Source organism: Pholcus phalangioides, unplaced genomic scaffold, assembly GCF_987345545.1.
Source record: "Pholcus phalangioides strain wild (caught in Gottingen) unplaced genomic scaffold, Ppha-v1.0 ptg000011l_1, whole genome shotgun sequence".
Classification (NCBI taxonomy): Eukaryota; Metazoa; Arthropoda; class Arachnida; order Araneae; family Pholcidae; genus Pholcus; species Pholcus phalangioides.
This window is the reverse complement of record NW_028301604.1, coordinates 49,640,002-49,658,729: the sequence shown is the minus strand read 5'-3', so window position 1 is coordinate 49,658,729 and position 18,728 is coordinate 49,640,002. Positions and strand designations below refer to the sequence as shown.

Below are 18,728 nucleotides of genomic sequence, written 5' to 3'. Positions count from 1 at the left end.
TTCTCCGGTTCAGATAATTGAATATCTAGATAATTGGATAATTCATGAAAAAATTTATTTTTTGGTAAAAAAAAAAACAAAAAAAAAATTTGCTTTAGTATGTAATGCATTTAATGACTATGAAAACAATTTTGTTTACATTTTGCACTTACATACTGATTAAAATGTACCATTCCTTGAACATATCAAAGTCAGTTTTTTCGCTGCCTTTACTGTGTGGTTTCTATGCAGACAAGTCTCGAATCCGCTTGATGGTGAGTAGATATAGATGATTGCTCCCAAGCCATCCATTTTAGCGCTGTGTTAAGGAACTCAAACGCCTTAATAGCTGATGGTACTGCATCTGATTCAGTAGCAATATCAGTCATCAATGAGTTCTTCTCTCACATTTTGCAGCAATGAGCAGTGCCATATTAAGGCATGGGCCCGGGGGCCTCAAGAGAAAAGGGGCCTCACAAAAATGAAATCTGGTTGGAATTTTCAAGAATTTGCCTGGTAGGACCTCCGAAAAATCACTTGGCCTGGGGGCCCATGATGCTCCTGAGACGGCCCTAGCAATGAGTTCTTCTCTAACATTTTGCAGCAATGAGTTCTTCTCTCACATTTTGCAGAAATGAGTTCTTCTCTCACATTTTGCAGCAATGAGTTCTTCTCTCACATTTTGCAGCAATGAGTTCTTCTCTCACATTTTGCAGCAATGAGTTCTTCTCTCACATTTTGCAGCAATGAGTTCTTCTCTCACATTTTGCAGCAATGAGTTCTTCTCTCACATTTTGCAGCAATGAGTTCTTCTCTCACATTTTGCAGCAATGAGTTCTTCTCTCACATTTTGCAGCAATGAGTTCTTCTCTCATCACTGCAGATTTCGAATCAAGGGTCCAAAGAAACAGTCACTCACCCACATTCTATGCACTGCACTCGAAAAAATCCAGGAATTCACACTATGATGTTTCTTATGTCCTCACATAAAACTTCATTCTATTCTTCCACCTCTTTTCCTGGAAATGCCACGTTATCTGTAGGTGCCTTCACAAGAGCTACTAGCTTGTGTATGTCACTAGTGCAGGGTTTTCCAACTGGTGTTTTGTAAGAGCATTTTTGGGGTTCCACGGAATCAAAAGTGACGGAACCCCAAAAATCCTGTAACCCTGATAGCTTCAGAAATTTTCTTGTTACTCTGTTTCACCTGAAGCAATTTTTATTTTGATTTTTGTGAGAACATGTACTCTAAAAAAATTTGACCAGCAGGAGACTAACAATATTTGTGTTGGCTCCTTTCTTTCTTTCTTCCTATTCTCACACACAAGTCCTTCAGACAACAACAGAGATAAGAAGACTTCCTGGGAATTGGTATTCCCGAAATTCAAGATCTACATGCAGATTTTATGAGAGTCTTCCTTCAAGGATGCCTAACTTTTGAATTGTTTCTTTGCATTCTGTGCCCCTCCACCCTCCATTTCTCTTCCTATTAGAATCGCCAATTGAGCTTCATGATGTCAGATTCTTATCAATTTTCTGAAATCGTAAAACTTCTCTGAATATGCCCTCCCCCATACACCTCAAAGAAAATATCACAAAAATTTGAAGGTTTTAATTACATTTTGTTTGTTATATAATAACTATTCTTAAGAAAAATTACAAAAACATTAAATATTTCAAAATCATAAATTATGCGTAAATAACTATAATTCACATTGCATCACTGTTGCTTAAATCTTGAGTTTTCTTATATTGTTCTCCAAAAGATTTTAAAGAAAAAAAAAATAATTGTTCACTTTTTTAAAAAGTTTTTTTGTTTGGTTTTCTATATCTAAGCAAAGCAGATAATGCATCGAGTCCAGCACTTTAAAAATTGTCTGAAAGAAAAGAACCGAAATATTTCATCAGTGTTTCTCAAACCATGCGTCGCCGCTCTCAAGGACACTGCCAACCTTTGTCAAGGGCATCACAGCAAGCTGTCAACATTGCTGATTGCCTACTTAGTGCTTTAATGGGGTGTTTTTTAAACTATTCTGGGCAGGGCCACAACTGAGGAGAAACCTTGTGGTTTCAACTAGGGGGTGTGGTGATCCGTAAGATGGACCAGAGGGCAGTGGCGGATTACCGCACAGGCGCATGAGGCGCGCGCCTGGGGCCTCGGCAGAGCGGGGGGGCCTCCAAATAGTTGTGTGCTTCATCCTACATATGAATTTACATGCGCATCAACAAATCTCTTGAACTAAGTACAGTATCTGCTCTCCTTTTTTTTTTTTAACCGCAATTTTTTTTTTATGTATACTGTACGTATAAAGGGAAGAAAAATGGGAACTGAAAGAAAAGAACAATTTACAAGACGCAGCTCTCAAGGGCCAGTTCTTCCCCGACAAAGAATGAAGAGACATTGTAAAGCGATCATTCAGGGAGGGTCATTTTCAAACAGTATTTCCCTAAGGGCACAAGCAGGAGGAGGGGTGAGAACAGCAGGTCCTAATGTCTGTCCGAAATGAAAATTGGAGTGAAGGCATAAACAGATGTGCTAATGTGATATTAAATGCTTTTATGGGCGCCGATAATACGACAGCTTTGGTGTAAGCTTTTGTATACAGTATAATGGATGGCAAGATGGCTATCGGCAAGCGGCGACATCGACAGGAAGAGACACTCGTACTAATTAAAATGAATGTAGTAGAGCTCTTATTGTGATTTTGTCTCCCACTTGTTTGAATGAAATACTATAAGCTGGTTCAAACAACATATACATTTGCAATCTATGACTGGAACCATACGACCATATGAATAAAAAAAAATTTGGGGTTTGAAATGAATGCTGAATGACATGCATTCTGAATCACGTGATTTTTCTGTTTCTCTTTTAAACACTCCCTCCCCAGCTGAAAAAAATCAAGGGGGTTTCTTTTCCTTCTTTCTAAAAAAAGAGCTACATTTTTGGATTGGTCAAGGAGGCTTGGGTAGACAACATCTTTGTGTCAGACCGAAAAGTGTTTATTGTTAATGTAATTGTAATGTGTGTTATTGTAATGAAAAAAATTTTCATGCCGATCCTCAAGATTTCCTTTAGGATTTAGATTGCAGAATCTCCAAAAATAACGGTAAGCAAAACTAAAAATATATAAATTATCTGATAAATTTTTATTTGAGCATTTCAATTCAACTACAGTAGTCTCTCGAGAATTCGGTCGTGCTCTAATCCAGCACGTCCAGTAGTCCAGGATATTTAGGTGGTGTGGTGTCACTTTTCTCCTGATGCCCTAACTCCTTAACACGTTCTAATATTTCTTAATTGCTGATCAAGTCCTGACTATGTCTTTGCACGAAATTTCATATATTATTTCAATGGGTTTCTTCAAAGTTAATCCAGCAATTTCGGTAAAATCTGGCACACCGTGGTCTAATACGTACCGGATTAGCGAGAGTCTACTGCAGGGGTCTTCAACCTTTGAGGCATAGCAGGCCATATTGAAACATTTTATAAAGTACGCGGGCCACAATGTTATACTGTGGCATTTTTCGTTATTAAACGAAACGGGGGGGGGAGCATAACAGGGGCGTAGCCAGAAATTTCGTTCGGGGGGGGACCACTTTCATTTCGGGGGGGGGGGAACCAAAGTGACAGAACAATGGATTTGGCCATCTTTTTCCCTTTTTTCGGTCATTTTCTCACATTTCGGGGGGGGGACCAGACCCCCAAGTCCCCCCCCCCCTGGCTACGCCCTTGGAGCATAATATAGAAGATTTTTATTCACTCTGAATACAAATAATACAAAGGCAAAGGCCACAACAGGCAGAGTGCCCAACGAGGTGGCTGAAAGAGAAAATAATAATAATTAATATAATAATAGTAAAAATAAAATAGAATAAACTCATTCTGAAATAATTTCTTTCATTAAATTTAATTCATTCTGAAATAATTTCTTCCATTAAAAATATAATTCTTATATTTACTCTGATATAATTTCTTCCCTCTATTCCCTCTATTGAAGAAATGTTTTTCTATTAAATATTATCAGTATCTTTATATCAAATCAAATATATTATATTTGAGATATTATCAAATCTTTATTAATCAGTAATATTAAATTACTAAAACTATGACGGATCTCCATTTTTGCCGTGTGGCTGAAGGCACCAGGACGGACATCTTAGATTACTAAAAATATGATGCAGAATTTTACTGTGATTTTTTTTTTTAATGGGAGTGTGATTATTTTTCATCTAGTACCAGAGAATATCATTATATTTCCTTATCTTATTATTGTGTTTATGTTTTTGGTGATGCAAAAATTAAAAAAAAGTTATGATTTTCATAATATTGTTCATTTTAGTGAACCATCTCGTTCTTATTAGGGCCAAAAGGGTGCAGTGGTGGATAAATGCAAATTTGTGGGTGGGGGCGGTGGTTGTGACCATGTGTTCAATTTTTCAAGACGGTTCTGATTTTTTTTGGAAAAAATTCTGAATTTTCCCCCTTTTTTAAGCAAATTTATTTTCTTGGTTTGTTATTCTGTCAAAAACGTAGAGAACATTTTTCCATTTAATTTTTCTGCTCTCGGGGAGGGGGGGGGGGTGACAGCCCCTACCTTTAATCCGCCCCTGATAGGGGGCCTCCAGATCAGGTTGCGCCTGGGGCCTCCCAAAATCATGATCCGCCACTGCCAGAGGGGGGCGCAAATTTCACATTGTAACCTCTCCTTCAACATTGAAAGAGGTGCCAAGATACATGATTGCTCCAGCTGACTAAAATCATATAATTGCGGCCCTGATACTGTAGCTCTGTCAAAAATCATAGCCACACATTTTTGTAATTCACAATAATTACATAGATTCAGTGTACAGAAATAATAATTTTTCCAAACACATTTGGACTTTGAGTTGAAGTGAAAGCATCGAGTAATTGAAGTTTTTGCTAATCATAAATTTTCTTGTCTCCTTTTTTGTTCTCGATCTCGTCTGAGAGGGTCTCGGGCCATTTGAACTATATGATAAGAACTCGAGGAAGGCATTGACATTGAGCTGCATTTTTTTTCTTCCAATTATTATTTTGCTTAATGTTGAAGGAAAAGCTTAAGTAAAATTTTCCCACGAGTGACCGTCATTGTATGTAGGTGAGTTCACCGAAAATTTCAAGATTCTACACCCCAGTATCACATAACCGCTCTCAATGTATCAGTGCTGGTCATATAACATCACGTGACAGGCAAACATTTAGCATGCTCCAGAACAAAAAAACCTGCATCATCAATTGCTAAAAACTGACTGTCCTTTAATTTCATGTTATATTTTTGCTCAAGTTGGAATTTTTCAATCTTCTGAGAATACGATTTCAGTTTGTGCTCTCTTTCATCAAAAGAAGTGATCTAGCGATTTTGGTGTAGTTTTCGCTGTGTTCTTACTTGTGTGAAGCCTCAGCTCGTCTTGTTTTACTCTGTAGAAGTGTAAGAATAAATATTAATAAATAAATAATTTTGTTCATATTTACTATAGCTGGTGCTGGTTTGGCATCTTGGACCGGGGGGAAATTCATTCTTTCTCTTCCTTTGACCACTCATTCTACATTTCGAATAGGAATGGTGCATGCTAAAATTAACTCTCAACACGGCTGACCAAGTACAGTGTGAGTAGTAATTTTTTTCTCTTGTTATGTATTTTGTTATTAATATTATTTATTTATAGTTAAAGACTATTTCATCCCCAGAGTCGTAACAGATTTTTGTGAGGAGGGGCAAACATGATTTTGTTGCCCCCCTTCCACTTCAAATTCCTATGATTTTTAAATGGTATTTTTGTTCTTTCCTGATATTTGCCACCCCTTAAAATTTGGCAGCCGGAACAATTGCTCCATTCCCCCCCCCAAGTTCTGGCCCAGATTTCATCTTTTCTTTTACTATTTTCTCATTCTTTTAACAGCTTCTTGCATTACGTAAATTTTAATGTGAATACTTAAACAAAATCGGTGATACTTGTGTATCAGTTGTCATGATTAAAAAACCATGGGTATTTGTGGAATACTACTCACAGCAGTAGAATATGGTAGCCCAGGTCGACAAAAGATACTCGCAAAATGTGCCTCGAGATGCTCAGAGATGTCGTGTGTTCAATACCCTCTTTTGTCCTTGCCAGTGCCTTATCTGATACAAGGCACAGTTGCAAAAACAGCGCATTTTTATTAAAGAAAGTCTGCACACCAAACGTTTGGCGTATGAACCTCTCGGTGAGGTATAAAAATGCAGTTCGGAGATATAAGGGGAAAAAAAGATTACATGAGCATATTCTTTGTTATCCAGAAGCCATGCATATAACTAGGATGATCAAATGAAAAAAAAAAATTTTTTTTAAACTGACATTTTTATTGATGCGTAGCTAAAATTAAAATAACCAATTCACAATTAAAAAATTTCAAAGTGAGTTTTTTTTAGAAAACTTGACAAAATCAACATTTTTATTAAAACGATGAAATAACCAAATATTATGAAAACATTATTCTGCCCCGTAAAATATGGGTCATATGGTCACACTGTGTGTAACTCATAAATATATTTTTATGACAGATTCTTGTTCCGCAAAGTGAATGCAAACTTTTGAGACACTCTGTATATTGAAGAAATTTTCAAAATTTGTTAAGGGTTCCTCAGAATAGCCTCCTAATCACACTTTTCTTCTGAAATGGGAAATATGAATTTCCTACCCCCCCCCCCCGAAACGTACATTTCGTGGGAAAAGAAACAGCTTCCAGTTTCAAACCCAGATAACATCAAAAAGCGCTAGTGTCTATTAAAATTAGTGTAGGAATTCCAAAAAGCATATGTAAAGACAGGGTTTTTCAGTTTGAATGACATCCGCTTGGGTCAAAGAAAGCGGAAGTAGCAGCGGATTATTTGTGTGAGTAATGTAGGTAAGGGGGAGGTAACTCCAAGGAAGGAAATAAGATTTTGAAACCACTGATATTCCTCTTTCTTGGTGAAGTTTGTCGACAACCAGCTGTAGATGCTTGTGAGAAGATTCTTTTCATTGTCAGATTTTGCCAATGGTGAATTCTTCATTGTGATTCAATGTTATCAGCATGGTTGTACCTACAGCAACGGCATTGCACTAATTTTCTTAGTCTTCTTTTTTTTTACATGTCAGATAGAGAGTAAAAGTACAGTACTACCGATGTTTACTGTTGACCATAATGATTGCCAATATAGCCGCCGTTCTCATATGAACATGGTGCATTCAGCTCTGGAGCTGAGCATGTGTGCGTTACAAAGTTTAGTGTAATCCAGTGACTCTCAAGCTTTTGTCACCCGAGGCTATTGCCCCTTTCGCAGCTCCCCACAATAATCTGACAAAGAATCGCTTTAACGCACCGAACCGCCACACATCAATATCGACGGCTCAGCGCAGTGCTCCTAGTAGCCGTGATGCACACTTTGAGAACCAAAGGTGTAAACAGTGAAGATGAAGTACAAACATGATTACTCTATCAAAGATCTAGGCATTTCATATTTGGATTTTCCAATAGGCAAATTCATTAGATAGTGATAAGGTTCATATAATGCATTGTTAAACAAAACTTCATTTTCTGTGAAATGTATTTTCACAGAACCTAGTAATTTCGTGTTGACGTTAGGATGTTACTGTAATGAAATTTGACTCGATCAAGTTGATGAAAACTTTCCTCCATTTGTTCAATAAATTTCATTCATTCTTTTGTAAAATATTTAGGGAGTATCATATTTTTAAAAAAAAATCAATTCTATAATATAAACAAATAAAACGAAAATGTTTTATTTTCCATAAGGGATAATTCCTAATAATTCGAGACTTTTGCCTAGCAAGCAAGCAAGCGTGCGTGCATGCGTATACATACACACACTCACATGCACACACACACACACACACACACACACATATATAGCCTATTTCATTTATATTTTTAAATGTTCTCTTCATTCACTTTGCCCCTTTTAATTTCGAAAATTTATTTATACTACAGTTTATTAAAACAGAAAAAATTATCTTTCAAGACCATTACAATTACTATAATCATACATTAATTATGAGTATATAATTACAATGCATCATATTATGTTACGTAATGTAACACATTCACACTCATACAGTGCCGTCTTAACGCATGGGCTCACCTGGGCACGGCACGGCGGGCCTCAAGGGAAGAGGGGCCTTGGAGAAACTAGAACCGGTCGAAATTTTCGAAAATTTGTCTGGTAGGGCCTCAAAAAAATCACTTGGCCCGGGGGCCCATGATGCGCTTAAGACAGCCCTGCACTCATACCATATTCAGTCATGAAATAATATTCAAACAATAAGCAAAAGTTTCATTTCTAACATTCCTGAAAAAATCACACAAAAATGTAACACTTACATAATATTTCAAGAATAAAATTAATTTTTCAAGAAAATTACAAAACCTCATCATCAATACTTTTTCTAAATTATAAGAAATGAAATTTCGTGTGGAGTATATATATAATAATTTAAAGTATGTGACATGTGTAACTTCTTCGCTCCAGAAGTATACATATGTGAATCGTCATTTTTTAAGGTATAAATATTTTTTAGAATGATTCTTTTTTTCAAGTTAATATCTGAGGTACACACAGTGACTTTAGGTCTTAACTCAGATGGTCCTAATAAAGATATTGACTAAAAATGAGTTAACTAATTAATTAATTGATTTTCTTGTTTGAGAGCAATTTCACATACAACAAACACAAATCAATCAATAAAAAAAATCTTTTCTGTAATAGTTTTATCTCCGGCATGATGAGGGGTAAAAATACTACTATTTTTAGAGGTAGTTATACATTTTTATGCAAAACTGTCATTGTCTAGAGGGTAGGGGTGAGTTTTCATTACATTCTATTTAAAAAAAAATATTTGCCATAAATTCCTCATTCTGAAAAGCATATTTTCTTTAAGTTTAGCAAAACTCAAATGAACTCACTCACTCGCCAAATCTTGCGGAGACGTATATTTCAGTTAAAACTTAATAATACAAATACAAATACAACGCCACAACAGGCAAATTGCCCAACGAGGTGGCTGACTTAAGAACATCATGGATCCCCGAGCCATTTTTTGGAGGCCCTACCTACTACTGCTACACCACACATACACCACCCCCACCCCCCCGCGGAACCCCCCAACGAATCGGTACATGCGGGAATGTGCGTGTACGTGTAGTGAAACCTGACGTGAAGGTTTTTTTTGTTTCTCTGTAATGCTTGTTATGTGTAGTGCTGCCATCTGCCACCAGTTTTTCTAACTATGAGTGACGTGTTATGATTGAATGATTTATCGTTGTAGGACTGTTGCTCTCTGTGGCGAGACTTTTTAACGGGGAGATCGGCCCGCATTTGCGCCTTGAAGTTGGGAACCACAGAAACCCAACTTCAGCCGACCACCACTGTGGGGTTCGAACCCGGATCCTCGAATCGCGAGTCCGTCACTATATTCGTTTCAATCGTCGTATTTCGTATATATACGTTTCAATCATTTATTACCAAAAATTCTATTAAAACATTTAATAATGATTCATGACATTTGAATTTTACCAAAACTGAGACTACGTCAGAAATCTATTGAATCATCAATTTAATATTCTAATTTTTAATTTATAAGAAGGGAAATAAGCAATAAAGTACTCTCTTGTGAAAAGATACTGGTCCCCCTTTCATAAACCATTCAGAACATCCGAAAGCTGCACAAGTGTTTACCATTCTAATAAAAAATAAGACAGCACGTGGAGATCGTCATACGAACCGACATAAAGAAAGCATTGCCAGCGAGATTCCCTGACTAGCCTTTTGACCCGAGTCACGTGACTCTGATCGTATCTTGGAGATGAAGATTACAAGGAAGAAAATTCATCACTGCCCCCACGGGGACTTGAACCCCGGTCTCTTGCTTGCCGGACGAGTGCTCTACCATCTAAGCTATGGAAGCAGATAGAATATTTCCACCTTGGAGCGTATATATATATATATATATTATATATATATATATGTTGAAAGGCACCGTACATGGACGGCATCAACAATCAACTAATAGCTCGTGAATGACAAAGGCCAATCAGATGGTCATATGCATATAGAAACGTCCTCTTCACTTGTCAATTCAAGATTCATCAAAAGACTGGTTATTCGTGGAGATGAAGATTACAAGCCGTCCGATGAAGATGTCGTCCATGTACGGTGCCTTTCAACATATATATACACTCCAAGATTGAAATATTCTATCTGCTTCCATAGCTTAGATGGTAGAGCACTCGTCCGGCAAGCAAGAGACCGGGGTTCAAGTCCCCGTGGGGGCAATGATGAATTTTCTTCCTTGTAATCTTCATCTCCACAAATAACCAGTCTTTCGATGAATCTTGTATTGACAAGTGGAGAAGATGTTTCTATATCCAAAGAAAGCATGTGTTTTGTGTCTGTAAAAACACTCAAACTATAGTGCATTAATCTCTCGGAGAAAACTAATTTTTTATGCATTTTATCTAGATAGGAACACAGTTGCAAATTTTTGGGATCACTTCACTGATGCGACTTATATGCCAAAGTGACGCGTAACCAATGTCGTCTCGCATGGGTGAGAATTTTGCCTCGAGGCTCGAGCCACCAATGGTATACAGAATTTATACAAAAATATGTGTTTTTTTAAATATTTATTTTTGCAAATACGTTTTCAATTTTTGATATCCTTCGGGGGGGGGGGGGGCGTACACCTGTGTGAGCACCCACTGGTAGAAAATACTTCAGACGCCCCTGAGAGACTTCAGTGTAATATAGTATCAAACATTCTCCTATTACGTTTTAACCAAAGTAAACATACCCTTCTTGAAGTAGTCTGCATTGCAATTTCTTCTCAGTTAACAGCTCTTTCAAAATTTCTTGATATACCAGATTAGTATCTAATAATTCTTCCATAAGTCTGTAATGAATATCAAAATAAATTTCTAATGTAACCATGAAGTTTAAATTACAGTAGAACCTCTCGATCTCAAAAATGTTGGAAGCAAAAAAAAAATTTAAATTGACTGTTTTGAAGAAATAGTTTTTACATGAAAAGAAAATATACAACCAGAATAATAAAATTTCAGTTGAGGAAAGTTAAATACCATAATATTAAATACTCGTACTATAACTCCCTCTTAGCAGTCAACCCATTTTTATGGGCAAATAAAAATTCCCTCGGAAGAAATCCATTTAAAAAAAAAAAAGTATGCATTTTTTGAACCTCTAAAGGTCGTATTCACTCACATGGTTTAAACCAGGGTTTCTGGTTTAAACCAAAAAACCGGGTTTTTTTGGTTTAAACCAGGTTTTTTTGTTTTAAATAGTATTAACATTAAAAACAATGAAATTTCTGAAAAATCATTCAAACTGAAATAAAATGTTTATTAATGTAATTAAAACTATTCCCATATTAATTAATCAATAAATATTTATTACATTTTAACAAAAACCAACTTCTGTAATTTAATTATTTTTTGTTTAACTCAATGGATTACTGTGTGTTTGAAAATTCTTTTAATGTTATTATTAATCATATAATATATAAAGGTTTTTCTCCAGTTACTTTCAGTATACTTAATTAGGAAGCTATTTTACGAAAAGTAAAAAAAATTAGGTGAATATAATGTATTTAATGAAGTATAAATAATGCAGATTAATTAGCAATGATTTACGATATACAGGGTGATTATAACTAAGGTTCTGATTTCAAAACACTGTAAAAAAAGAACGATTGTCAGAATGACTTGAAAATTGACATGAATATTCCTGAAAAAATTCAATTTTATTTGATAAAGGGGAAAAAATACTTAAAAATGTAAAGTTAATGACATCATCCAACATGTGGGAAATTTGCTCGCAGAATGGAATGGAAACGATAGCCAGTCATGGCAGAATGATACCTTATAGCATTTCACGATTTCATAATTCATGGAAACATCACAAAAAACAAAGTAATTGAACAAATAACTACAACTTACTTAAGAAATGTTAAATATGTTGTCCACCGCGTGTTCTGGCTATGAGGTTGAAAGCACAAAAATTCTTGTTCAACAACAGAGTCGGAGTATGCCATGGTCGTAATGTGGATATGCTTGCAATTCAGCTTTATTGAACCAAATGCCACCCCCCCCCCATTAATATTCCTGAGGAACTTCTAACATATAGAGGATGTGCTGAAGCTTGCAGTTCACCAAAGTTTGCAATCCGACCACTGTTCATAACATTTTGAGGTACCCCCCCACAGCCAGAAGTTGCAAGGGTGAAGGTGCAATCCTGTTATTGTCAAAATAGGTCTTCAGCAACTGCTTTGCTGGTATTGCAATGTGCATCTTGATAGAAGTTCTATCCACACACTGATGCTGTGTAAGTGCCGAAATGATGTGGTTGCACAAAATAGATTATACTGCTGGCCAAGTACAGCATCATCTACTTGCACATTTTGCACTTTTTTCTTTTGCGAAAGAAACTTCCATTGCTTCAGGAGTATCCATGCAAATTTTCAAGTCATTCTGATCAGTACTTATTGTATAGTTTTGGAGAATCAAAACTTAAATTATAATCAACCTGTATATAGCTGATTATTTTTCATAAATCTGTTACTACTATACAGTAGAACCTTGATTAACTGAAAGCGATAGGGAGTTGCTCCAGACCAACTTAAACAGGATTGCAGCATGGGCAAATGAATGGAGCATGACGTTTAGCGTAGATAAGTGCATGGTCGCTCATTTTGGTTCGAACAACCCACGGTTCTCTTACGAGTTGAATGGTGTCACTATCCCGGATGCAACTAGGGTCACTGATTTGGGAATTCTCATTGACGAGCGGCTTAGGTTTTCTGAACCTTGTTCAGCGGTGGTCAAAAAAGCGAATAGAATGCTTGGTCTCATTTTCAAAAAAGTCTCTTCGCGTTCTCCTAAAGTCATTCTTCCGCTTTTTCGAGGCTTAGTTCATCCTGGACTGGAGTATGCTGTAAGGTTTTGGAGACCATACCTACAGAGGGACATAGACTTGGTTGAAGGGGTGCAGAGAAGAGCTACGCGTGTCCTTATTGGCACACAGGGCTTGAGTTATGAAGAGAGACTTCATTTTTTGAATATGTTTACATTGGATGAACGCAGGTGTCAAGGAGATATGATCGAAGTGTTCAAAATTTTCAATGGGATGGATAGGATGGACCATGAACTTTTAGTACACCGCCAATCGACTGCTTTTACAAGGGGACACCAGTATCGATTGGTGAGGGACAATTTTTCTCTAATAGGGTTGTTAATAAATGGAATAGCTTACCCCCGGAGGTAATAAATTGTAACACAATTGACACGTTTAAAAAGAAATATGATAAACATGTTGGGGTAAATCAAGAAGCTATCCATTCTTAGAATAAGACAACCATAATTATTCTTTATGGGTATTGTATAATATTTTATCATGTGTATATATTGTTTATAATTTGTGTTAATTGCATTTTTAATTGGGTTGCTGTATTTTTGAAATATATGGCATCCATATTTTTATGGGCATCTTTTTATCAGCCACCTCGTTGGGCATTTTGCCTGTTGTGGCGTTGTATTTGTATTTGTATAACTGGGCTTAACAGTATGTGTGTGAAAGTATAAAAAAAACAACTATTGAATATTAAGACTGGGAGATATACAGTAGGAGATGTGCTACTTCTTATGGGAAAGAAAATGAAAATGTATGTGAGGTAATGTAACAACTAGTACACTAGTCTTTGTCCTTTAAGGACAGCTGGTGTCTTTATTGGATTATAGGACCGCCTGCCCCTAGCATGATGGTGTCACTACTGTAGCTGCTTCTTTGTGAAGGGAAAAAGAAACCCTGTGAGATAATACACCACTACATTTAGATGTGTGATGCAATCCTTATTCATGAATTTGCTAAAGATAGAGCATCAGAATGTAGCCAAAGGTTAAAAAATGTTGTAAGAATGAGGAATTTTGGCTTTTATATATAACTTTAAATGACTAAGATACTTCGTATGAAAAATATATATATATTCTGGCCACTTTTATGAGACTTTTTGAAAAAAAACCACTTATAAAACCCTATGTCATTTAAAGATATACCATCAGAATATACCCCAAGGTTATAAAATGTGGTAAAAATGAAACATTTTGGCTAATAATGAACCATTATGATATTTTTCTAGGAAAAAATAATATTTAGGCTACTTTTATTTGGTTTTTTTAAAATTGTGACTACAGTTTAAACCAGGGTTGTTTGGTTAAAACCAAGGTTTAAACCAAACAACCGTGGTTTAAACTGTAGTCACAATTTTTGGATAAGAGATCAACATAGATTTTTTGTGATAACAACATAGATTGGTTAAAAACCTGAATTTAACCAATCCGTATCGATCTCTTATTAAAAAATTGTGACTATAGTTTAAACCATATCGTTGAATACCACCCTAAGCAATTTAAACCCTTAAGAAATTTCTGGTGCTAAGCAGGGTTGGCCTATCAGGTATGCTGTATCGAGTGTATATTTCTAACTTCAGTGGTACTTTGGTTTACGAGTATAATTTGTTCCATGAATGGGTCTGTAATCCGAAACACTAGTACAGTCGAATCCCATTCTAACGAATACCGTTATAGCAAAAATCTCGTTTTAACGAACACTTTTCTAACCCCCCAAATAAGTTTACATAGGAACAATGCTAGGTAACCTGAAATTCCTTTATAACTAAATTTCGTTTTAACGAAGTGATTCCTTCGGTCTCTTGGCGTTCGTTATAACAGGATTTGACTGTATATGAAATCAAACCTTCCCATAGAAATTAATATGTAAACTATTACTTAGAATTCTGTATTGTGTAGCAAGTTCTGTTGTATATGTTTTATGCATGACCCTAAGAGTATGCTTGAGATCACGTTTACTTCTTAGGCATTCATTATCATACCATAGGTGCTGCGATTCCCAGACTTAAAAAATCTGTAGTTTGTCACGTGGTGAAATATTTCACAGCGAAAAAAAATGTCATACAAGAAAAGTGAAAATGGGGATTTTTTAAGAGGATGCATACGGTGATCATGTTAACCATTTTTTCAGGACATTGCATGATTTTTCCTGACTGTTCTTTTTTTAGGTGTCCTGTGTTTTCTGAATTTTAAATGAAATCAACTCAAGTTTTTATTCTTCACTAAAACCAAGGATTAAAATTATTTTGCAACTTACAAACTATGTTATGATAATTATGACTATAAATATGAATATTAGGGTGGCAACACAGCGATCATACTGACAAGACGCACAAATTTCTGTTGTGCAGATTTAGGACTAGCGATCGACATTTGGAAAATTTTTATTCTATTTATTATTATTAGTTTATTTTTTGGGTGTGTGTGTGCGGATCTCATAGTTTTTGAATATGTCTAAGCAAGTGAATGCTAGTTTTCCCCTTTCCGTGTCGACTAAACGTAAAACTCTGTCCCCTGTAACCGATAATTGGAGCCTTTCACAGAAGACCTCGCGGTTATTGGATCAAGATGTGGACAATGATCAGTCGCTGTTGATTTTTCAAGGTGATTTTGACATGCGGGAGGGCCTTCGTTACATGATGAAGATTGAGTTGGAGTCGAAAGCTCTGTTGAATCGAATGCTTGAGCGTGTGAATAACCTCACGGAGTGGCTAAAGAGATTGGAAGAAAATGTATTTGAACTTGAGAATCGTCTGGATAGGCTGGAAGGTGTAGCTGCAAATCATGATCGGTCCTCTGCAATTTCAGATACAAGTGTGGTGCTGGAGATTGTGAGGAGAAATGTGAAGCGATTATGAGAAAAGTGGATGAACTTAAAAACCGCTCTCGTAGAAATAATATTTTTTTCGGCTTTCCTGAGCAATCGACAGATTGCTCAGGAAAAAGAGCAGCAAATGCCGACCAGTCATAGGCAGGTTCCTGGATGGAAATGACTGTAGAAGGATTTTTAAAAATTCTCATAGACTCAAGGGTACAGGATTTTATGTCAGAGCTGATTACAGCCAGAGAATAAGATTAATCCGTCATAAGCTGTCTGATTTCGGAGCCGAGTAGGTCAAGGGCACTGAGGAAAAGTTTTGCTTGAGGTTCGATAAACTGCTTGTCAACGACCGATGTTTCGTGTATGACGAGAAGAATAGCAGCAGCATCGAACAACCGGGACATTAGGAGTCATGCTGGAGTCTGCTGAAAATACTGTCGTGGAATGTATCTGGTTTGATTTCATTGAACTCAACATAGTCTATCTACTAGTGCTAATTATGATGTTTTCTTCTTTTGTGAAACTTGGACTGAGAGCTTGAGGCATGTGAGTACGATTTTTTTTACTGTTTTCAATCTTATTTTTAATCCTGCAGTCAGAACTTCCGTTTTTGGACGTTTTAAGGGCGGATGGCTTTTGGGAGTTTGAAAAAGCATCAAATATAAAATCTTATATAAAAACAAATATTTTATATTTATTGAATGCATTGCAAACTCTAAATCCTATAATTTAATTTTTGTGTACTTCTATCACTCGGAGTGGGACAATATGTTACATAACATCGATAGTTTTTTGTAATTGTATCCCCGTAGTTTTCTGATTTTGGGTGACTTTAACTCTAGAATTGGTTTTTATAACGCCATTTATGACGTATGTAATGTGGAGTTATGGGCCATAGAAACACTCAGGATACCCCTATAAATAGTAATGGCTATAAACTTATTGATTTCTGTAATCGGCATAATTTAATCGCTCTTAACGGCAGAAAATTCGGAGATCCCCAAGGTTGCTTGACTTTCATCGGAGGAAATGGCTCTTCCGTCATAGACTTTGGTTTTTGTCACTGGTATATTTCTCATTTGGTTAGTCATTTTGAGGTCTGTTGGGCCACAGATTCTGATCACTTTTCGATTGCAGTGGAGCTTTACGGAAAAAAAATACCCCTTAGAAAAAACGTTAAACGTAGAAGATTCTTTTGGAATAATGATCTTCGGGAGAATTACTCTGATCTCGTGCAGGCAAAATTGTGTAACTTCCCTAACAACATAGATTGGTCTAACTTCATAAGCATTTCAGAGTAAATTAAGTTGAAATGAATGACTTTAGTCTTTGAAAGATTTAGGGTTAAATCATTGGCTAGGAACCACTTTCTGATTAAGCACAGGTCTTGATTTATTTTAGTTGTTAGTGTATTAAGATCGTTGGAAGAATATAAAAGAACTGTATCATCGGCGGAAGTAATCATAGTACCATGAATATTTAGTTTACATAAGTCGTTTATGAATATTATAAAAAGTAAGGGGGCTAAATTTGATCCCTGGGGTACTCCTCTCTGTATAGTGATATAGTCACTTAGAGTATTTTTAATTTTAACTCTTTGTTTACGATTGGTTAGATATGAAGTGAACCAGTTCAATGTTCCTCTGATTCCAGCAGAACTGAGTTTCTTAATGAGAATTGAGTGATTTACATTGTCATAAGCTTTTGAGATGTCTAAAAAATATGGCCAGGGTAAATTTACAGCTGTCAATACTGTTATAAACAAATTTAGAGACGTTTAATAGAGCGTTTTCGGTACCACGTCCTTTTATGTATCATCGGCGTATGTAACCATATTGATTTACAGCAAAGAAATTTGTTAGGTTAAGGAATTTATAAATTCTAGATGATAAAATTTTTTCTATAACTCTAGAAAAAATTGGGAGAATCGATATAGGTCTGTAATTAAAAAGGGAATTTTTCTCTCCAGATTTATAGATCGGAATGATGGTTGCTCGTTTTAAGGAATCAGGAAATGTGGCTGAATAAAAAGAAGTATTAATAAATTTTGTTAGGATTTCAACATTATTTCGTGCAAATTCTTTCATAAGATATATACTGTTACCATCGTAGTCAGGTGTAAATTTCTTGTAGAAGCTGTTTAGATTATTTAGGACTTCAGTATTATCTACATCAAACAAAACAAAAGAATTTACAGTTGGATATAAATAATTTTTGAATTCATTAGTATCGTTAAATACTAGATTACCATTGTTGATATCTTTAAAATGGGCGTTGAATTGATTTGCAAGTTCCAAGCTGTTAGAAAAAATAGGAAAAATTGAATTTTGGTTTTTATGATTGATGGTATTATTAATGAATTTCCATTTCTGATGGTTTGAATTACATTTAATAAATTGTTTTCTATAATATTCGTTTTTAGTGTTTATGATTTTCAATTTCAGTTCCCTAGCTACACAATTATAAGCAGTTTTAAATAATAAATCATGAGGATGTTTCCTTAATCTGGTATATAATTTTTCTTTTCTCTTGATCAGGGCATAGATTTCAGACGTCATCCAATTGTCATCCATTGTTGTTTCGATATGTTGCAAACTTAAAATTATTGTTAATAGAGTTCAGAGTGGATGTAAAATACTGATATTGTAAATTTAAGTCGATATTATTCAACCAGAGATATTTATAATTGTTAAAATAAGTTTAAAGTTTTTTTTTTATCTAATAATTTTAGAGGGGGATTTTCATTAGATTTGGAAATAGGAATTTTGTCATAATATAATTTTAAAAGAACGGGATAGTGATCGGTTAAATCGTTGATATATATTCCAGAGGAAAATGATATTCTATGATTTTGATTTTTTATAAAAATATGATCGATACAAGTTGAGGTATCTTTAACTCTGGTTGGTTTATTTATTAAGGATTGAAATCCAACCTGAAATAGAT

At 35.6% G+C, this 18,728-nt stretch overlaps 1 protein-coding gene across 4 annotated transcripts in view; it reads right to left on the bottom strand.

Annotated features, from left to right (window-relative positions):
* Nucleotides 1–18,728, bottom strand: part of Ask1 (apoptotic signal-regulating kinase 1) — a 606,402-nt gene that overhangs the window by 18,541 nt on the left and 569,133 nt on the right. For 3 of the 4 annotated variants that reach the window (XM_089239611.1, XM_089239612.1, XM_089239613.1), the window contains one exon: nucleotides 10,834–10,932. The exons of the other annotated variant lie outside the window; for it this stretch is intronic. In XM_089239611.1, coding sequence (XP_089095737.1) covers nucleotides 10,834–10,932 — 99 coding nt within the window. The remainder of the gene's footprint in view (nucleotides 1–10,833; nucleotides 10,933–18,728) is intronic. 4 annotated transcript variants of the gene reach the window in all.